Source organism: Syngnathus scovelli, chromosome 5 (assembly GCF_024217435.2).
Source record: "Syngnathus scovelli strain Florida chromosome 5, RoL_Ssco_1.2, whole genome shotgun sequence".
Taxonomy (NCBI): Eukaryota; Metazoa; Chordata; class Actinopteri; order Syngnathiformes; family Syngnathidae; genus Syngnathus; species Syngnathus scovelli.
Genome location: NC_090851.1, coordinates 8465660 through 8489111, shown reverse-complemented (window position 1 = coordinate 8489111; position 23452 = coordinate 8465660). Strand labels below are relative to the sequence as shown.

General features: G+C 40.7%; 1 protein-coding gene and 1 long non-coding RNA gene across 12 annotated transcripts in view; one reads left to right on the top strand and one right to left on the bottom strand.

Annotated features, from left to right (window-relative positions):
• The window catches only part of add3a (adducin 3 (gamma) a), a 43270-nt gene extending 39794 nt beyond the window's left edge, over positions 1 to 3476 (top strand). For 7 of the 11 annotated variants that reach the window (XM_049719402.2, XM_049719408.1, XM_049719404.1 and 4 more), the window contains one exon: positions 808 to 3476. In XM_049719402.2, coding sequence (XP_049575359.1) covers positions 808 to 1061 — 254 coding nt within the window. In that variant the 3' untranslated portion in view covers positions 1062 to 3476. The remainder of the gene's footprint in view (positions 1 to 807) is intronic. The other 4 variants (XM_049719409.1, XM_049719405.1, XM_049719407.1 and 1 more) reach the window with 1 other exon arrangement.
• LOC125968398 (uncharacterized) lies at positions 2732 to 16914 on the bottom strand. Its single transcript, XR_007481308.2, has 3 exons — positions 16770 to 16914; positions 16587 to 16657; positions 2732 to 5819 (listed from the first exon to the last, which is right to left on the bottom strand). It is a non-coding gene; the product is annotated as an uncharacterized lncRNA (long non-coding RNA).
• Between the last annotated feature and the right edge of the window lie 6538 nt (positions 16915 to 23452).

Here is a 23452-nt window from a genome sequence, read left to right as displayed (position 1 = left end):
AATTAACCCATAGCGCCGTGCGGACTCGCGGGAGCTATCTTTTATGATGGCGCTGCTGTGAGGTCAGATACTTGTGCTTGAATCCGGGTCAGTTGTTCCATGCTCCATTTTCACGATGGCCTCAGTGTATTGTTTGCTTTTTGTTTGAACCACGAAAATAACCTGAGAAGTGGTGATAACGTTTCATTATATTTATTTAATACCAGTGGCCTGCTTTCTTGGTGTTGTTGAGCCCATAGGAGGAGTTGTACACTCGCAGGCCCTTAAGTGAACAGAGGATATAGTCTGCTGTTAAAAACCGAGGCCTGTTTTTTTTTTTTTAAAGTGAGAGTAGGACAGGCTCTTTAGTCTATGAGGTCAATGGGCTTCACGCTGCCATGTTATGAAATATGTAGAGCACAAGTACAGTGGCAATGCAGCAAACACCTGAAATGGTGTTTGTGTGTCCGAGCCAGCAGCGACATATTTACGACACGAGCGCAGTGTAGGGTATTAAAAGCATGCTTGGTAAATGTTAATGAAGTTGAATTTAAAGTGCCGGTGTTACAGTTTGAACTCAGATGATGTCACTATAATTTCTTCTTCTTCTTTCATAATTAGGAGTGTTGTTGACGAGCCTGCCACATTGGAATGAATATAAAAATCGCCATGTAAATGAAGCAAGGCTTAAATAAGTAAAGTCCTCCCAGTTATCAGATGCTGCATTTTAGATTTGGATCTGTATTGTTTCCCATAGGCTCACAAATGATTCATTATTGATTAGTATGAATGACAATCTCGTGTGTTCACGGGGTCCTTTTCCCCCAGCAGTCAACCACGGGGGCCTGATGAACGGCAAGGATAACCACTGCGACGCCAACGACGAGCTGTGCAAGCGGGTCAGCCAGCTCAACACTAGCGCGGAGAGCGTGCAAATGACGGTGCGCTCGGCCGACAAGATCGAAGAGGTGTTGTCTCAGGAGAGCTCGCCCTCCAAGTCGCCCAACGGCAAGAAGAAGAAAAAGTTCCGCACGCCGTCCTTCCTCAAGAAGAACAAAAAGAAAGAGAAGACAGAAGCCTGAGGGCCACCAAGATGATAGAAAGGGGAGGGCATCTTTTTATGTTTTGTCTTTTATGCTGTCTTTGTTTTCCTGATTTTTGTGTTTAATCCTTTTCAGAGTTTTTATATACAAAGAAATGATTTGGAGAGAAAAAAAGAATTGGGGAAAAAAAAAAACGTTTCCCACGCAGATGGACAGATAGAGTGTGGTCGAGCATTTTCAAGTGAATCACAAATGCAGTACTCAAATTTGATTCAGTGACATCTGCACAACTGTGCTGAAATTAGAATTGTTAAAAGTACGATCATTTCAACGTAATTCTCAAGTCAAGATTGTATACTGCACATTTTTTTGTTAAATCCTCATCTGGTGGTCCTCTGCCTTTGCATTGAGTTTATAATCACTAAGAGGCTTCATGACCGATGACATCACACTGGACAACTTCTCCCCATCAGTGGCCACAGGGTATGTGTCCATTTGTTTACTGGCTCTTCTTCTTTTGCACCATTCTTCTCGTTTTTACGCTTCTGCGGCATCGATACACATTTACTCACCAAACTGGAGTCATGCGCCTTTTAGGGTTAACATCTCAAAAGAGCCAGTCGGATACTATTAATTTACATATGTAGCATTTTCCTACTTACTTTTGGGACGAACCGGAATTTTTTTTAGTGTAGTTGAAGTCATTGCATGAAATCTGACCTTTTTTATTGAACATTTTGCTTGTATTCAACATCCTTTTGTACTCATTTCTAGGCTTTTTCCAGGCACCTATTTTGTCTTTTGCCAGGAGGAGAAGTGATTGCTCACACTATATTTTAAAGTAGAGTACATAAATATAACACAGATATATTTGACAACTGGATACGTCGGCTATAGATTTGTAACTATATATTTTTTTATTTTATTGTGCTGCACTTTCCACTGTAGTAGGATGGTTTCACCCGTGAAAGAGACTGTCAAGTCGTATGTGGTCAAAAACCGAGCAAGTAGCAAAGCAATTGAGACAAGTGAAGACTCAGAAAGTGAAATCAGTATGAAGGAGAAAAAAAATAAATAAATAGGCTTTTCATGTGCAAAATGATGTCTGCACTCAGCAAAAATCAGGAAGTGTGTTGTGCTGATATGTCTAACCTCTGCAGTCGCCAGCTGAGAATAACAGGAGTATTAGGACCTCACTGAAGTGGCAAAAAAAGGGATATTACCAGATACAAAGTTGTAATGGGAGAAAAAAAATGGCCGGTATTTCCATAAAAATGGAATTTTTCTCTGCAATTAGTATTAAGTAATGGTTTAAAACATTTCAACATGGAGTAATCTTCAATCATGAGGAACTGTTTTTTTTTAAAAACATCAATCGTAATATTACAAACAAAATTACATCTTTTATGATTGACCTATTTTCCCTGTAAAATGATTATCATTTTCTTGTAAAATTACAACAGTTGTAAAATGATTGAATTCTTTGTTTCTCTTTTACAACATTATTCTTCAATTTAATTATTGTAATCCAGCATCTGTCACAAAATTACACCTCGCAACATTTCGATTTCATTTGTGTTTTATATGTTCAAATTAAGTCTGTCCTGACATTTTTACTCCTCTAGGGAGGAAAAAAAGATGATTTTATTCTTGTATATTAAGAGTTCTTCTAATATTTTATCTGTGTAGTATATTTTTTTTCCCCGCAGTCTGGCCCTAATCCTCCTGTGTCACGAATGAAGTATGAAGCAGGGATGACTTTTGTATAGTGTTGATATACGTGCTTAAAGAGTGTGTGATTTAAAGCCATATTGTATTGTTTTTGGACAAGGGGTTGTGAGGCTTTAATGACCCTGACAGGACCTCTTGTTTAATCCCCTTAATGACTGCACGGCCCCTTCTCTCGGGTCCAATAACCAGCACTCTTCTTCACTCCTCAAAACGCAGCTTTTCACACGCGCATTCAATCTCGTACGCCCATTTCACTCCCCTCGTGCAACGTTTTGGGTAAATGTGATATTTGTCGGATGACCCGTCGTTGACCTGAACTCCAAGTGTAAGGAGGGAGGGAGGGCTTGTAGCATGCTTTCAGCTTTTTTCATCGCATCGTCGTATTTGTCATCCTCCATTTGTGTGGCTATATTTATTCTATGTTTGTTCATTAAATATTGTATGGGCATAAATTGCTCCCGGGTGACTGAATGTGCGTTCCTTCAGTTTGACTTTTTGGTTTCTTTGCACCTTGCGCTACCAATGCTTCCCAATTCATCTTTTCTGTTTCCCAAAACAAAAACAAAAAAACAAAAAAAAGTTTGCTTTGGTATGCCACAATGAGCCAAGCGACTTTTTGATCTGTGAACACCCCCTTATATAAATGCTAATCTATGGAATTGCTTTTAGATGTATTGCTAATCAGTGTACATTCACAAATAAACTGTATTTTGCCAAAATGAATGCTCATTTTCATCTTTTTATACATCCAGGTCACTCCATGTATTGTTTTGCCTTGCGCTGTATTCATTCACAATCATGCTCAAGTGAGCCAAGTTAGGTCTAATCCATTGATGCTTGCACAATGATCATTGGTTGCATCGTAGCGCTACAAATTGGAAGAGCTCTACTGTGAGGAGGAAATAACTGGCTCCTTTTATTTGTCTTGGATGGGAATGGATATACAACCTGTGTGTCTGTGAAATGTTCAATCACATTTGCGACAATGGTTGTTGAGTCTGACAATTGGACAATAACAGGCACAGGATATGTGGACCTTCTTGACAGGAATACCAAAGCCATGAGAAGAGGCCTTGAGAATATCGTGAGAGACATGCACAAGCTTCGTTGCTCTCCAAATAACTGTGTATCATTTCATAATGCGGCTGCCATTGAGCCACCCATACTGCAAAAACTGGGTCAAATGAATAACCTGCAAAACAACACCCCAAAATTGTTGCCCACCCCTTCCCTGACATAAAAAAAAAAAAATCTTGTTTACTGGGTGTTCCATTTGAAATTTGAGGGTCAAATAAATAACCAAGAAAATTAGGTTATTTTTGATCCAGCTGTTATTAGAGTGTAAAATGAGTTTGACCATATCTTGTCCAAATTTAATGTAGACTATTTTCAGTGTCCCTGAAATTGCTGTCCACCCTGCCATTCCCGTTTCGCTTTAAGACATCTCGTTGCAGAGAAAATATTTCCATATATTTCATATCATGTGCCTAGTTAGATGTTGTCAAGTTTAGCATGTCCACTCTGTCACAGTGAGATGATAAAAAGAATATTTTAGAGAGTTCATATATATTTGATGAACTGCACACAGTCAGATTTTTAACAGAATCGTGCCGCTCAGATCCACCACATGGCTAAGCCAAAAATGTCAGCAAGGTCAAATATTTTGCTGTATGCATGTATATTGTCTGCTTTGAGTTGATATATATACTGTCTATTTTTCAAACATGTTCTTATTTAGTCTTGTGTGTGAGTAGTCACATTGTTGTGAGGCATGTGGCAACCATTTTGTTTCCTGCAAATAGCCAAATATGTTTCCTTGCCCTTTAAAGTCCAACAGATACTTCCAAAGAATGACCCCCACGCCTGAAATTCCATGCCACTACTCAATGGCTGCCTGTCTTTGTTTTGCACAGCCAGTGTGCCTTGACTGCATTGCCGTACACCAATATGAAAAAAATGGTATCCAAATGATGTGTTGTAACCTTGCTGGATTATTCTTGATGTGCATCGTAACATATGTACTGTATATCATACAGAAGACAAAAAACTACAAAGTGGTGATATAAGCATTAATATGAGTCTGCAATTCTCTGTGTTAAGATAAGAACAGAGGAGGATGGATTATTGTGTTGCGATCAGTTCAACCATAAAGTGCTCGTATCTCAAGTCTGCGCTCACAAGTCAAAGGAAAAATGAAGCAGTCAGATGACGGCTGGTATCTCCTAAATCAGATCTTGGCACTTTAAGGCACTGCTGTAACATATTAAATGTATTCTTGTAATATTATGATTTAAAATTAGAAAGTTTTCTGATAGAGTAGTATTCCAACTTTATTTTATATTTTAGTACCTCTTTTTTTCTGGAAATAATATGATATAATTTATATAAGATTAATGAAATTAAAATTACTATCTCTCATCATTTTGCTTTTATTTGTTTTAAATTATCATTGTAAATGAAAAAGTAAAATCAACAAATAAAATCTATTCCTTTGGATAGTCTGTCTTACTGCCAGAACAAGACTCTGCTTTTCAAATGTACTTATCTATGACATAGTGATTGGTGGTGGCTTCATTCTTTAAAATAAAAATCTGATGAAGTCAAACTTGGTGTCATTATCATTTTCATCAAATCAAAGTTAGACACTTAAAATGGTGATTCCCCAAAAATGACAAATAAACAACTGTGTAACCATGTGTCACGACTCGTCCCCGTTACCATGGTTTCGTCACCCCTCCCCTCCTGTGTTACCTCGCAATCAATGTAACCAGTCACCTGCCCCTTGTTACCTGTCTTGTATTTAAGTCCTGTCTGCCCCTCACTCCCGTCGGATCGTTGATGTCGTCTCATGTCTTCTTGTTTCTTGGTTTCTGTATTTGTCAGTTCTGTTTCGGTGAGCCAGTCCGTCGGTCGGTCCGTTGAGTTATGTTAGTTTGACGGTTCTGTTGGCTTGTTCCCCTTATCCTCCTTCCAACTACCTTTTCCGTTCAATAAACCCTGGTCCAAGCTGCATTTGGTCGTCCGGCTCCATTCCGATCCATGACACCATCAGGATGTAAAAGTAAGCTGACAAAAAAGAAAAATGTTTGTGTAAACAGATTCATTGACATTTTAAAACAAAACATCTTCAATCTTTGCTATTTAGGAAAGCTTAACAATAGTTTGTCTTCTCTGTAGGAAATGAACAATGCAGACAAGTATGTACAGTAATGAATTGTACTCTTGATTATAATATAATGTCATCTCTTATGGCTTCGGCTTGATCAATCAATGAGCCGTGTTTCAAATGTGTTCATCAGATTGATGTTCTGCCCAAAGCAAGTTGCTAGCCAGCAGCCATGACAGCCGCAATTCAAGGCAGAAGCTGATCTGCAAGACTGTTGCACTTTTAGGGAACTTCAGTTATCACCCCATCATATTTCATAATATCCAATTATCTGTATGATAAATAAATAGTTTTGGACAGTGTTAAAAATAATGTGGCAAGCTTTTGCAGGTCACGTAAAATGACCTTAAGTTTGACACCTGTGCTTTAGATACTAACTGAAGTGTGCTATTGCATGATGTCACATACGCCTAATAAAGGCGACCTTTAACTTTTGTGACTTAAGAGGCATATATTTCATGACTTTGCAGGTTACACTGTAAAATGTTGCCTTTTTCCAGTTCATACCTTCCATGCATGAGAAGAAACAATGTCATCCTCCACGAGCACGAGCCAACAATCTATTTTTAGAACGGCAGCATGCTGGAAGCTAACAGAGAAACTTAACTCCACTGCAGCCCTATTAGAAAGGCGTCAAGTAGGGGAATGAGAAGATGAAATGGACCAGACCCAATTTCTCCTGGTCACAACTTTGTGAAGAATCACGGCTGTGGCTTGTGTTATTTACAGCCCGGTGTGTGAGCATGCCCAGTGAATGTGATAACCCTAGTTCAGCACTTGATTTGGCAAAGCTCCTGATATAAACAATAAAACCAGATCCGACGACTCAGCAGTATTTTGCGAGTGTCATGACTGCGGCTCGTTCCGTCAGCTCGACGGCGGCTGCTGACAGTGTCACGCGCACATCCGCTGCGCTTCCCTCCATCAAGGTGATTCCAGTGCGCTCAAAGGACGCTCATCTGATTTGTGATCATTATCTCGTGGCAGCATATGGAAACACAGCAATAAAAGAGATTACACTATGGATCCCCTTTGGAGAAAATTGGTTCCAGATCAATAACGGTTCATTACATTAGTGTGCTCTTGTGGCAGGAAAACATAATAGAAAGGATGGAAAATGGTTGTTTATTGGTTTTGCTCCAGAAAAAAAATGCTATTGGCCTTGCACACCTCCAATTTCAATCACGTCCATCATGGTGATTGCGATTTATTGTGACAGAAGGACTGATCACTCTTTTCAATCATAACACTATTTTTACATTAAATCACATATACACACACAACATACACTTATTTATGTATGAGTTCACAGTTTAACACAAGAAGTGTATGCAAAATTAAGCTTGTACAAAGTTGATAATGCTCACTTTCATTGGTGCTTTCTTCAAAGTAATAGTTAAGACAACTCCAAGCTACAACCAAAATAATATTTTAAGATTTTGTATGTTTGTGAAGGTGGATTGTTATTTATTCATTTAGTTTAAAACCAACACTTTTTTTTATTACATCCGATTAGATTTCATATGTCAACCTAATGTCACGATGTACACTTTATTCACATTAGTTTCAAAATGTTAAATCAAAATGATGAAAATGTGATCATTAATTGATGTTAATTTTAAAAATTCTCTATTTGCTCATCCAATCCGATTTTTAGGCTTATTGTCATCTGTTGTCACCGACTCACCAATGGTGTTGGTATTTTGTAAGTAAATTAATAGTGAGTTGTGTAATGTTCCTACTAGAGTCTTATCATAAATATGCCTTTTTGAGAGTCATTAAAAAATGTTTTAGCACACGTACTCCTGGGTTTTCTTGCTTGCGTTCCTGTACTTGTGTCTACCAATCAAATATTTTCTGTCATTTAGATCTAAAACAAAAGTAAATAACAAATGAACATCCCTTTACCTCAACATCCAGACTTGTTTTATTAATGCATTTTATTCTGAGCGGTATTAAGATGGAGGTGCTTGTTTGGGGAGGAGGGTGATTTGTTTCTCTGCACTAGACAGCATCATGCTGTGAGTGTCACAACGATGAGCCTGATTCCGTCATGATGCATGTGCTACTGTTGTTGGGTTTTGTGGAAAACAGGCTAGACCTTTTTAGGGCAAACCCCCACCCGCGAGCACAATTGCCTGGACTCAAACATGCCCACGCAGACACCTCGACATGACTCCCAGGCTCACAGCTCGCGCATGCCAGCAGAAGGAAAACACACACACACACACACAGTGGGGCAGTTTGTCCACACCCCATTGGACCACCCACACACCGGCTTTCTTGTCTATGATAGCATCACAAATAAGCCTTTTGTTATTGTATTGCAGGTATTGTGGTACAATTAACACTGATCAACAAATGTTCTGTTTTTTGATCAGAGATTCAAGTTTACTACTTTACATTGTTGCGTCACTCCAAATTGTGATTGTTTGTCAATATGTGCGCTGTGATTGGCTGGCAACCATTCCAACGTTTGCCGCCTCTAACCCAAAGACATCTGGAATAGGCTCTAGATCACCCGTGACCTGAAAGAGGACAAATTCTATAGATAATAGATGGACTACCTTTTGAAGGAAATAAAATACAGGTCGTATCATGTTGTTGTGTTATAATTCCTCTTCCCTCTTGCTTGCCAGGCGTTTTTTAGTATTCAGGGACAGAGACACAATAAAATCCAGAACAAAAGTGGACAGTGGAAGGAACAAGCAGGTGATGGATTGGTCTGTGGCATGAGCTCCTGAGTTGGCTGGGAAAGTCAGACTGCATTCAGAGGGAGCGACGTGAGGAAATAATTGAACTCTAGTCATCTTTTACATGCACAGCAGATGCTCTTTGACGATGTTTTATGAACAGCAGATTTCACAGGATGTGTCAAACAATGAATTACAGTGTTCATGTTTTGCACAGGGTAATACAATGCATCGAAAATGCAAGCGTCAAAGCCCTTATTTTCCTCAGGAAGGTGTAAAACATTTTTGCACTGTAGAGTATATGGAATGTTATCCTCTAAGATGATATATTTATACGTATGATGCACATGGGCTTCCTGAACATTTTTTTCCCTCCGACATAAATTAATCTAAAGTCAAACGCATCATATTATAATTCACTAGACCTGGTTGTCAGGAATGCCGACTCAAACCTATACCGCTCAGGGTTGCTAATAATAAATTTCTTTTTGAAAATCTAGGGGGAAAAAAATCTCAGGATGAATAGTGGCATTGAAGTGGTGTTACATGATTGATCTGTGGAAGGAGTAATTTTTTTTCTATAGTTGCCATGAAAAATTTTAATTGAAGGCATGGGCAGCATTGTGATTGAGTGGTTTATATAGCTCTAGTTTGTAGGTTCAGGCGGATGGTTTTGGATGATGATCCTTAAAGAAAATATACCGCAGTTGTTGAAGTGGCCTCAATGCTCCTGCTGACTTAAGATGTGGAAGCAGATGGAAAGCAACTTTATGCTCTCCTACAATCAAGGGATCCCTGTGACAAATGCGGCCACTGCACACAAGAATTAGTGGCATAGATTGCCTATGGGCCGCACAATCATTTGTCCTGACTATTGACTCTCTGCTATGGCTTATATATAGGCCACTCTGTCACATCCTCCTCCCATTGTACAATGAGATTGTATCCTTTTTCTATTGGAAATCTCATCCTCCAACCCAGATCAATAGCCTCCTATTTCCTCATCACTTGTCGAGGACTCAATAGAATACTGCCGTGGACTGGGCTGCTCGTCTGCTGAATTAGTGTGACTCATTTGACACAAACTGTCCAAACTTTCAGATTTTGGCCAGATTTTTTTCATTGTTAAAGATGCATAGGCAGCATTGCGGTCTATAATTGCTACACTTTGCCTCAATCAATGTCATGTTTTATACAGAATTGATTATTGTGTGCCATACTAGGTTTAAAATAAAATCATTATGGCATACACTTGCACACATATATGACGTTTATGTATTGTTCTCCCAGATTTTGCAATTAAAGTGGCTAAAACAGGGCTCGGAAGTTTCTTTCCCACTGGGGGACATTGACTATATCGGTAGTAATAAACAGTTGTAGGAACCAATGACACAAACAGGATGGCTCTGAGGTGTGAGTGTATGCGTCCTCAGCAGAAAACTGAAGCTCACCCTCAGTTTGTCATTGTGATCTATAGTCCAATGATGGCACACACACACGAAGTGACCTTTAACCCGCTTGTCACGATAAACCATGTTGCAGGAAGTAAGCCCCACACGATACAAAAGTGTGCTGACCAAGTTATGTTCTGGGTGGTTTTCCGTTTCATTTTTATAGGTTGAGTAGCTAAGATGTTTTGAGGGTGAACTGGGCCAGACTGCTGGACTGAAATGGACTGGACTGCAATGGACTTTAGCACATCATTTTATTGCCTTAGGCCCTGACTCCACTGGATGAACTGATTGGACCAGACTGTGTGAAATTGACCTCCACTTTGAACTTGGCCAGACCTTATAAGAAACATGTTTTAAGGAAAGCTGCAAATAGACTCCAAGAGTGTCATTCAATAAATAGAAAGCCTTGAGGTCAGGTTACCTGAGGAGGAGCTACGTACATACATATGTAAAGAGGTCTTTGAGAGACATCCATCTAATTACTGAAGACTTTACTCCAATATAATCCTTAAGAGAGACATGATCTCAAGCCCGTGAAGCAAAAATAATTGACGTGTCCCAATTCTTTAGCCAACACCTGCTTGTTTCATTTTTTGCAGACAACGGCAAGTAACTCCCCTTTCAATTAAGCATTCGTGACTGACAAGGTTGAATTGGATTTGAGTCCAATACCTTCCATCCCACCCTGTCTTCTAGCCCTAGAGAATATGCAGTCTTTCCTCCTTGATAAATAAATAGATGAGTGTGCTGTACGTTCCACAGGGTATGAATCTCCCAGTCACACGACTTCCTGATGTACACGTTTGCTGACAATGCCTCAGCAAGGACACTGTATCGTCTTCCTACCCTCTTGCCTTCCTTCCTCTAGCTGGATGGAAGCAAGGAGGGTAGAAATAAAAGGAAGATGACTAAGACAGACGCCAAACTTGGGAAAAGGGGTGTTCCTGTCATAAAAGGGGTCAATGAGGTGCAACCAGGCTACTGTGCTGGGTCTTGTGGACTGATCGTCTTCTTTGTATCAGCCACTATGTCTACAATGGCCCACTAATGGGGGACTTAGATTACCCTAAGTGACACTGATTAATGTTGAGAATGAAGGCAGATCTTTCTTTCTCTTATCGGTGCAAGAATTTAATCACGCCTTTAAGTCTGACAGAAAGATTGCCCTGAAGAGACTTTTCTTGTTACTGCTTATATTTTCCCAGATTCATGTCAAAACTAGATGTTTAGACTTTAGAATGCAATTTTATTGGAGAAAAAAAAGGCATGATTGTCACATGACTAGAATTACATGAACATGTATTTGCTCTTTTGCATATGCTCCCTACTTTAATGTGTAACACAATCCCAAAAATAGTAAAGTAGAGACAGCTAAACTAAGTAATCATAAAATGCTGTTTTAAATGATGATTTTCTTTATTAGGGGTGAAGAATCTATTCAAAGCAACCTGACCTTGTGTGCAAAACGACTTGCCGCCCTTGTTAAATCATAAATTTACTGTAGTCAATCACATTTGACAGTTCATTTTCACTGACCACACCCAGACCTATTTAATCAAGTGGGCACGGTCCTATGAGCATCTTCTCTTTGGGCTGTAGAAATTTGGAGCAGCGGGGAGGAGGAATGAACGTGTGACTTCTCAGTGACCGTTTTTGTGCGAAGGTGGAAAAAACGCAAACAAGAGAGTAAATGTGTGGAATGTAAATACTATATTTGAAATGGGAATACGAAATGTGGTTATTTGTTGGCAGGAGTGAAAGGAGTGAAAATGGGGGAGGAGGCTGGAAGAAGGCGAGATACAAGAACTAGCTGTAGCTTCATCCTCTCATTGTCACGTTGACCCTCCCTCTACCCTCCCACTCAGGAGTCACACTGACCTCCATTCAGCGCATACTAACGAGGGTTCTGTCACCCCACGATACCCACAATGTATCATAATTTGAAGCAAAATTTGTAGTTGCATGGAGTAAAATGCCTTTTATTGGACAGAGACACTCTCTGGTTATTCTAGTTATTATTTTTTTGCAATCACTAATAAACGTTGGCAGGGAATCATTTGAAAAGAATCCTGGCAGACAGCCATGAATGTCTCATGTTCCCTCTCACCTCAGCTTTCATATAAGCGTCATATAGGCATACTGTACACCTACACATTCTACAGACACTCAAAGCTATTAGACTTCCTCCCATGAATTACTTTAGCCTTCATCTGAGATTTTACACCCTTGCATGTGCGCACATACTCTATTCAGACAAGCGCAATTGCCCTTAGGGGCACATATTTGCAACGTTACATTGCTCCTTTTGAATGGCAAGCAATATATTCCAATCTTTTTGGGACTTTATCATGAGCGCACTTTGAAGTGTAAACAGCCCTCCAAGCCCTCTCTGTCTTTTCTTTCTGCTCAACCAGCGCACGCACACACAAACACACACACACATGATAGGCTACATACTTTCTGTACAGTGTAAGGGACATCTGCCAGAGAGCCTACGTACGTCCCCTCTGCCCATTATAATGCACACATTGTGATGAAATCCCTGTGAGTCTGAAGTGGGCTGACAAGCGCCTCACTGTGAGCGTGGTCCCTCCTCATAAGCCATTGTAAGCCTTTCCATATCACAATAAAAGCTCCCCCTCCTACCAGACAGGATATGGGTTAATGGGTCAAAGGGACGGAGCACCGCTGTGCATTACATCGGAATTATGACTCGGCCTCCCCTCATCTTGAATATCTGCTATAATCACCTGCAGATTATCCGACACTGAATGCCGGCCTTAATCAAAGTACGCTTAGGGAGAGTACACAAAGCATGTTGACATGTTATGGTGTAGCCTAAACATGGCTGGGGTGGGCTCACAGCTAATTACGCACATCGAAACACTGTGACAGTGTTATCTTAGTACACTTCTCCAAACAAGGGCAAGCTTTGTGAAAACATGTCGAGCTCCTCCGAAGCGTTGTCCTCTAAGACAACCAGAACAGTCCAGTTGCGATTGATTCAATTCCATAAAATGATCTGGATGGATGAGAATATTCATAGGCAGGCATAGTCTGGGTTTGGTTACACAATGATGGTTATTTCACTGAAATGATGGACACGCTTGTATGTACTAGCCACTTAAGTACAGGTGACAGAACCATATCAGATTGAAACCAACTCGCTAGACCCATCTGACTTTTTCTAACCAATCAACAATTAATAAATAATTTATTATGATTTTGATTATGATTATTATTAGTAGTAGTAGTATTATAAAAACTGCATGGTCGATCACACGTTGCCATGGGATGCCATTGCACGCTCAATGTCAAGCCCGAATAATATAGTTGATCACACAAGTGCTCAGTTTTCAGGGTAGTAGTGTTTTTTCCGCATTTGAATCAATGCATGTATTTCTTTTATTTTTCTGGTTTATCTGCTACTGTAACACTTCTTATCATACATGTCAATTGTTTTGGGGTGTTTAGGCTTAACAGAGGGGAAAAACATATTGAAGAGCTGGAAGAGTTTGTTCATGTCAGGTCAGCTTAATCTTATCATTGCATTTCTCTACAGTACAGCCCGTTTGTTTTGTTTTGCTTTGTCAGACCGAAACAGTGTGCAATGCTATTCCAAAGTGAAACATAAAAATATCTTTATTATACAGTACTCAAAGTAATTATCTTGCTGCCTATCAGCACAAATTAAACTTTACATAACTTTTACAAGGGGGTTTAAGTCCAGCACTCCCTCCCGCCTGCATTCTTTTCACCTTCGTAACTGTGCACGTGACCTGGCGAGGAGCAAGGGTCATGGGCCAGTGTTGTGGGGGTGTTAAGGTTTTGGAATGGAGGGTCCATCGGCTCTAAGCCTTTCTTGTCCTGAGCAGAGCCCCCCTTGTCAACCATCTCTTTCTTTGAGCAGCTGAAATGAACTCCATGGGAGGGCACAACGCAACATCGCAGGCGTCTGCTTTGCACCACCCCGCCCAAAGCCAAGGAGGGCCAGCCATCTGCACCCTTTGTCTAAGGAGGGGGAGAGCGCACCCTATTTGCTACTCCTGCACCCCTACGCACACACATACAGAGCTCACATGAGCAGCAATGGAGTTAAGCATATTTCTCAAGAAGAAAGAAGTCTGTTTAGCCAGAGCCCCTCCTCTCACTCATTCACTCCCTCCCTCAGTATGGAATATCAACGTTGCATCGTCTTTTTTCTTTCCCGTCACACATTGTGGCTCACAATGAGCGGCTGTGTTTGCTTGGGAGTTGCCGAGTGACTTGTCGAAATTGTTCACATAGCTCATTGTGTCTGTCCAGACCTTTATGTTTTTAAGACGGGGGGGGGGCTCGGTCTCCCTGGAGGATCACGCTTGAATAACTCAGCAGACTGATGATAACTTCTTACCAATGTCACTCGCACTAAAATAGTGTCATATTTTAATATAAAACATGATGCAAGGAGGGGGTTGGTCAATGACACTTTACGTGTCAATTACATTTCAACCCAATTTAATTTGTACTAAGTGAATGAAATCCAATATGTCGCATCTTACATGAAATCAAGCATGGAAATGGTCACAGAGCAGGGTTCATGGCCAGGAGGCTTGTACAAAGCACATCAAATAACCATTGAGGGGCTATAAACGTATGTGAATAGAGAAGAGATCTCTGCATTGGATAAAGCACAGATGTCCAATAGGGATGCCACTCCTAAACGAGACTTGGATCCTTCTGGCTTTTTTTTTTGCAGTGAACTGAGAATATTGAGCATGTTATCACTCCAGTCCCATTGTTTGTGCAGGATGGCTCAGTGAATAGAAGACCTAGTTTAGGGCTGTGGAGGTCTGGAGGACCCGCTTTGCCACTCTATCCAATTGGCCCTCATTGTTTGGCTGGGGTTCTGCCTCGCTTGAGGCCCACCCCAGACCTACTTACCCACAAACAGCAAACTGCTGAGGTTATTCTGCAGCCACTGAAGGTCAATGGAGACTCATGTTTTTGCCAAGCATGGCCGTTTTCACTGACTAGCTATCTATCTCAAGTTTTGGAGACTGAAAACATTGGAAAATCCAACTTGATTGGTTGGTTGATTGTTTTTCAGGCTATCACGATGGGAATCATGAAATAATTGCCAAAGTGTCAGGATCTAATGAGCCGGAAGTAAAATTTGTATTAAGTAATGTGCTATTGCCTCTACCCACCCAGTGAATGCAAGCTTGATATTAACTTTCCACCCCAGACAAACTCTAATTGAAGTACCTTTCACTTTCAATCCTAAACTACCTTAATCACCTGCTAATTACAGACATTATCATTTGGAAGATGCAGCGGCAACTTGGTTCTGGAAATGACACTAATTATAATGTATCCAATTTGTTGGCCAAAAGCAGAACGATTCGCAGAGGGGGAACATTAATGAGAGCATTTATCATGATTGCACAATGTCTCCCAGATTGCTTTTGCTAATCTTGTTTTTCAGTCTTTCCTCTTAACTTGATGATAAATAAAGACATATTTTACATAATGTTTGCTGATGGTTTACTTTAGGCTATGACACACAGATATAGAGGTTGACTCACAAAAGTCGTGTGTGTGTGTGCGGGTAGAAGTGTCCATGTTTCACAGCGCCCCACTTGACATCGTCCGCAAGTGGAGATCTTGCAGTTCCTTATAAATCTACTTGCTGATTGGCAGCACAGCAAGTCCATTATGTTTCTGCCCTGAAGACCGTGCGCCCCACCTGCACTGAATTCAAAAGGATCGAAGGAAGCCGCTTTGATTGGCCGGGATTCAAATCAGCTTCTTTTACTCCCACGACGGCGCAAACATCCATATCTGAACGCCAAACGAAAGAAATGTGCTCACTTAGCACTTTGCGTTACACCTGCACTGGGCACAAACATTGAGCCCTTGATCCCAACCCTAGTGGTAACCAAGGGGATAACAAAAAGCATGATGCAGTCTAATATCATTACTCAGCACTTTCTGGCACACCTGTCTTTGTATGTTATTCCCGACTCGTCATTTTGGAAGACTGGCAAACAGTGTCAATACATTCCATTTCCTGGCATTATAACTTGCTTGACCCAGGCGCTTTGCATGCCAGTGGGGTGCTTTCTTTTGCTGACGGTATCAAGGAAGGATTAGGATTTAGCAGCTGCAGTCATGAATTGAGGGTGCAGGGAGCAGACTGTGCCCAAGACCATCATAGGGTTCAGTGGCTGTCTAGAATATGACATTGTATGCATGTGCCTATATGACAGAGATATTCTCTGAACAGGGATCCGAAAGTGGAAGCCACTGAGCTTTAAATATGCCCCTGGTTGCATCAGCACTAGTCCTTCAGGGACTAATTAGATGCAGCATTTGATGAATGAATTGTCAATGTGAGCAAGAGTCTTGGTATACCACAACGTTCCCTCTGGATCTTTATTCTTCAACCGAACTATTCTATGGTGTCAACTTTGTGTACACAATATTGGAAAGACCATTTTTTTGTGTGTAATGCTAATCAAGGATCATAAAAGCTTACCTGGATGTGTTTGGTGTTGAAGAACCCAACCCCACCAAACTCCTTCCGCGTTTACTCAAACTAGATTAGAACTAGAACAGAGATTGTGAGTGAGCAGGTCTTTACTGAAGTCCATTGAGTCTGACCTAAAAAAATTGTTCCTCTGGATGAATTGAGTCTTGAAAAAATGTGGAAAAATCTTACCCTTTTCTTGTGATTGATCAAATTATAAGGAAGTATCAGCCTCTTTATTTGTTATTGAATATTTCTATCATAAATTACCCCAATTAAAAGACTACCATTTCAAAACCTGTCGATGTAATGAAATAATCCATCCATTCAGTCCTACTCATCAAATGTATTGTGGTACAGTTGTCTTTTGTCATACTCGATGAACCAGGAAATTGTTTGTTGACATTTTTTTTTTTTTTTACCTTTGTTAACAGGTTCAACATTACACTGGAGGTCTGCTCTCAACTGAATGGCATTTTCATTTGATCTCTGTGTTTACCCCACAAAGAGACTTTGACTGAGATGAGCCTATTGGTTTGTTTTAAGATGGCTCCAGTCTGACTGCCGTCGCCACAGCCTCTTAAAGTAATGTTTCAACCACTGCACCGGCTGCTGGTGCTTCACTACGAAATGGAAAACATGGCCCTAGTGTGTCGAAAAAATCTGCACACCCACAATAACCCTACTGATTAGACTTGTCAGGAGGATAATGGGTGGAGCTATGCTGGTAATTACATGATGTCATGATTAATTGTAACGATAACACCAAGTCATGTAGTTTACAGTATTTAAACACCCCGTGTGGGAGGAACAGACGTGTGGGAGCTCCTTTCATGCATGAGTCATTGCAATACTTTGACTACACGTGAAAAAAATTATTCTAGGATCTGAAGAGCAATCTTTCCTCACTAGATTCCGTTTTGAAATGTATTGTGGGCAAAGCTTCAGCCTCCACGCCACACCTACACTGTTAGTCAACTTGTCCTAATCATTTTTCGACAAAAATGATGATTTAATTCTATGGACAGATATTGTGAATATTTATAGATGGATAGTCGTCATCACGATCTGATTTCACTGCTCCAGTGGTTTATTGCTGCAGATCAAGGTTTCACATTGACAGCTTTAGTTCTGATAGGGCAAGTGGTCAAGGCCATTAAAAATATCAGAAAGATTACATGTTGAGATTACACGTTTTACCATCCTGCCATGCATTTTCTGTATCGGCTAGCCTCGTTGGAGCGTATTCCACCTTTGAGTGAGAGGCAGGGTGCACCCAGGACCGGTAACCAGTAAATTCCAGGGCACGTACAGACTTCCAATTATTCTCACGTAATCACACCTTTGGGCAATATAGAATCTTCAATGACATTTTTCATGACTGTACACATTAACATGAATGATTTAGTAATGTGGGAGGAAGCTGAGGTACCTGGAAAACACAACGAGAGACAATGCAGGAGATCTGAACCCTAAATTCAAGCTTCACTGTGGGAACTGTGCGGCAGATATGCTCACTACTTGTCCACCATGCTGCTCACACATCTTACCATTTTAGATCAAGCACATTTTATGTTGTCATTTTCATTCCCAGTGCATTACATTTAGACATAAGTCATCTCCCGAAACCAGTAACACAATACAATAGATCAATTGTGTGCAAACACTAGATGACCAACAAATGTACTTCTTTGTGCAGTCTGTATCCGGAGGTAGAAATGTAAACTTGAGTTTTAGTATTAGCGTATGTAACAAAGTTGAAGAGGCAAAACAAAGACATTTGGAATTTGAACCCCTGACCATCTGGGTACACACACACAAACACACACATATACACACACACAACACACACACACACACACGACTCCTCCCGCTGTGCTCCGTCTTATCCTAATGGGATTGCTACGGTGGAAGTACCCCAATAATGCAAATAATTAAATCAGCAAGAACGCAAAGAAAGGTTTGTACTCCTCTTGCAGGGACCCCCACCACACACACACACACACACACACACATACACACACACTATTGCCTCCCAGCTCAAATCACAGACAGAAAAGCACTGGGCGGCTAGGGGCGGTGGAAGAGGGGGGTACGAGGAGATTTGCCGACAGTACCCAGGCAGGGGGGAAGGTTCAGGAGTTGGAAAGGAAGAAGTAAGTGGCAAAACGGAGTGTAGGAGAAAAAATGAGATGCTTGATCAAATCTGTCAGATGTTCACCACCATCACAGACACCCTAATAAAACAATTCAGATGCAAATGCAACATTTAGAAATGGCTTGAGAAGAGTGATGGGTCATTTTTAGCTTTGCAAACTGAAGATGACAATCCTGGGCAACCACTACTCGTGCTTGAATGACCTTTTTTCACAGCAGTATTTTGGCATTAGCAAAAGCAATAGATGGTAGGATATGTGGAATGATATTAACTAGGTTTTGTTTCTATTGCTCAAATATAAGGATAGATCAACAACAGCAATGGGACTCCTGGACATGACACGTGACGCACGGGAAGTAAAAAGATGCACTTAGTTGTTCCCTAATTTTATTGACTTTTTGACAAGATTCATCCAGAGGAACTTTCATCAGTTCAGACACTGATTACAAATTTGTCCAAACTGTCTTGATAAATTGAAGGATTAAAACTCACAGCTGACATACAGAGGAGTCTGTATTGATTATGAATTAAGAGATGTGCCACAAGACTACGGTCTACTACATTGGTTAATTCAGAAATACTGAATGAACTGTAACCTCTATTCTTAACATACATTTTCCCCCTCATCTATATACTTTTATTTCATCCTCCCTATGCAAACATCCACCATCGTTTTTTTGTGACACAAAAAGTCACGTTTTGTAACCCCACCTATTTTGGAAGGATGTCCTTTTGAAGCACTTTGCTTTGACCAAGCTGAACAAGCAACAACCATGAGCTCATGTCTCTTTTCCTATCCCCTTTCTTCATCCCTCCAGTAAAGTCCCCCCGCAGACATGACCCCCACTACTGCTCCCCTCCCACACAGGTCCTTTGAACCTGCCCTCTCTTTCTCTCGATATCCGTCCCACACACGCCCTCCTTCCTTGCTCTTCATCTTCTCCATCTCCTCTGTAATTTCCAGAGCCGGCATACAGCCCCAAGGCTCTTTAGCTAATGTGGCAGCATCCTACATCAGACTGGAGGGCTTGCTTTAACAGTTTTAGGGGAGTGAGATGACCTGAGACAGTTTGTCGGAGGCCGAGAGAATAAATGACAGGCTAGTGAGACAAGGAGCAAATAAATTCACACTTCCTGTTTGACATTAGAAGACTTTGAACTCTCTGCAGCTATGTACAGTAGACTGTGGTTTTAATGGCCTTTTCGTGCCACTTAATATTGTAATTTTAGATTCTTAGCAAGATTATGAGTAATAAAATGCATATTGTATTTCAACATGTAATGCAGGTCTTTTATTCAACATCAGACATGCACATGGCAACTAAACCAGTATCACACCTGTCCAAAACCAAAGATCATAAAAAGCGATGATTTACTAGGGTATGGTATGTTAGCCCCAAGAAATCAAACCACACGTATATCGAACTAGGGCGTATTGAACAGTTTGTGACACCGATACAATTAGTATTACTTTTTGAGAATCAGTTAAGGATTAAGCATTTGATGCCATTTAATTTTTTACGTCGTGAATTGGCCCAAGTGGACTTTTAGGAAATTTGCTATAATCATAATTTTTACATTTTGTCTTCAACATTTGCTATTTTACAGTATCAAAAGGGGGAGGGTGACTGACATGAGTGATGCTTTCCATCACAATATGTGTAACTAGGGCCCTGGACTGAGCTATGTAATCATTTACGGCTCAGACATTGCTGACAACGGGTGATACTCATGTGAACTGCACGACACATTGACCGATGACTCTTCATACGTGTCACTGTAATTTGCTTCAGGAACTCAAACTATGAATCACAAAATTCTATAAGACAATCCAATGTATCTTGATTTAGATAGCGCTTTTACAACAGCTGCAGCTATAACAAAGCGCTTTACCAAACATATAAAATGATAAATACTGTACATTACTGCGTTTGACAGCATGTATGTTTTTCTGTGTGAACATCTTAACACAGTATTATTCAGCCATTAGATTATAGTTGTCACGAATTGCTCCAATTTCTTGGTTTGTTTGTGTGTGTGACTCAGAAAGATTGTTTGAGCAATCATTAGTAGAGTCAGCCACCTTCTCATTTGTCTGCTTGTGTACATTTCTGCATGTGTGCAAATGCAGACTTTTTTTTTCCCTCTTTCCCGCCGTGTCCATTGTTGCCAGATGTCAGTGCCTGGGAACAGAAGTGAACAATAGTCACAGAGAGCCAAAGGGCAACTGCATGTTCGGGGAAGGGTGACATCAGCATGTCATCTCACAGGTTTGTACTTCACCATTTCTGCCAGTACAGCAGTGTTTGTCAGTAAGTTGGAGCTTTTTCAAATGTCTGTGCTAACACTGACTGAACTATCTCGAAACAGCATGGAGGTGAGAATTGAGATTTGCAACAGTAGTTGCATCAGCAGCCTATAGATGAGGAATTGGGTGGGGTGCATTTGTCTAATGTGTTGTTTTGATACAGTATCTCAAGGAAGGGCTGAGAATATCCTGGAATGGAGATAATACCCAGGAAGCCTTTCCCCCCCAGCGGCCACTCGGTTTGAGCCAAACAAAAGCAAAAGCTGCCTGGGATCTTGATGGAAGACAGATAAGTATCTTCATTAGAAAACCCTGACAAAGCACGGACCCACACAGATCACAGCTCCTGGGAAAAAACGGACCGTAGTGTCAGCGGTGGTGTCAATGTGAGGTCAGTTAAAGAGGCTGACACTGCTTTGTCACTCTCACCTTGTCATTTTCCTTGATTAAGCCTCCCCTCAGCGCCGATGCACTTTGTTTAGCGCACAGTACAAAAGCACCTTTGCTTGCTCACTGTCTGTTTGCACAGTGTCACTATAATGTAAGTTAAAGACAGACAGCGGCATCTATTGTGCTGCAGCTGCGGGCAATTGCGCCTCCGGATCTGTGAATGTAAACGACAGACAGCCACCCTGGCTTGGTTGGTGGAGAGCCAAAGAATTACATAATTGGCCCATGGAGGGAACAACAGCAGGCATGACACGTATTCAGTGTTTGTGTGTTTAGGTTTGACCTCCCACCGAGAAGCAGTACCGCATGAGAAAGATGAGGACAGGAATGAGAGGTTAAGAATGAGGGTTGCTTTCAGGGCCCTTATTAGCGACACCACACAGCCACATAAGACAGGCCGAAACAAAAGAGGTTGATTTAGAACTGTGCAACTCTCACGCGTCACCTATACTATTTGGGAAATGCATGAAGTAACGTTTACATCATATGTTTTATTGACGCCGGACTTCACGTAAATTAGAAATTACGCAATACACTTTCAAAGTTTATTTCACAAACTCCACTCTGGGATGAAACGAGAATGGAGAAAACAAGAGTGCTCATTTTGTTTTGAAAAGTCCAACACACTGGAAAATGTGGCTGTAAAAAGGTCAGATTTATGAACGACCACTTTTGAAATCTCTGCTAGGACAAGTGTGTCCATTTTGGAGTGCTGTATTGAGAGAGTTTCTACAAGTGTTTCTACTTTAAACTTTTAGATTCATGTCATGCTAGCTCAGTGATGGCGGTGACGAATGTTGCCTAATACTCTCAGAAAAACGCTTGCTGAAATGGTCTTTGAGAATGATGTAAGTCATTGACATTTATGAAAATGTGAGATTTCACAGGGAGCAATAAAAGGGTGAGGGAAAAAAAAGATCCATTCCAGTCCACCGTTTTATGAAGTCAATTTGTCATCCGTTCTGATGATGCATATGATTTGAGGGTTTCATTTTGTGGGCGCACTCTATCTCGAACCCCTAAAGATTGCCGAATGACGCAGAATGACTCCAGCAAAACAAACCCGCATCAGATTTTTCTCATACCATTCGAAAGGTTAAAAAAAGATAAACATTTGCCAAACTGCTGCCGCAGTCTTTGCAGTGTGAAATGTTTCAACGTTAGCATCAGAAGTCGACCATCAAGAAGTTGTTTTCAACAATAAAAATGATGATGCAATAATAGCTGGGTGTCTATTTTTGTCTTCTTAAAGGTAAAGAATATTATGTTATATACATTCCAAACAAATACACATTTAAATGAAATGTAAGAAAGCTGTAATTATTATTCGTGTCAGACACTGACAATAAAATGATTTACCCCTTTCTTTCCATTTCTCCTTTTGATGCCTGAGCTGTCTGGAAGTAATTAAAGCAAAGTGCTCCCTTTAATCGCAGCGATAGCATGAGGAGAATTTGTTGAATTCTTGTTGATGGGTGTCTACAACAAGGAACATCCATCTTAACCTTCACATTGTGACCACCGTCGGCTCGTGGGACAAGCATCTTCTTTGCAGCATTCCATTACTTACTTGAGACCTGCTGGTGTCCCTTTCTAGGACCGTCTTGCTCTGTTGTGGACATGAAGACGTTTGACCTAATAAACATTGCAATGTCCTTGATGTGGCAAAATAATAAATTGATCTACTCAAGGTCTGCAGCAGGCGGAGGTGCATAACATATTTTTCCAAGGTTTTGCTCAAGTTAATTTACTTGATAATGACATCTTATTTTCTGTTGATTTGCTTCTGTGCACTTCTATTTCATATACTGATCCGGTCTAACATGGCTCTGTGCAGATTTAAACCGTGCATCATGCCAGACTTGCACCAGTCAGCAAAATAGAGCCCTAAGAATTTGGTCAGCCTTCTTTCTGGAATACCTCCTTATGAGTACAGTATAGTAGTATCCCTGCTGGCCA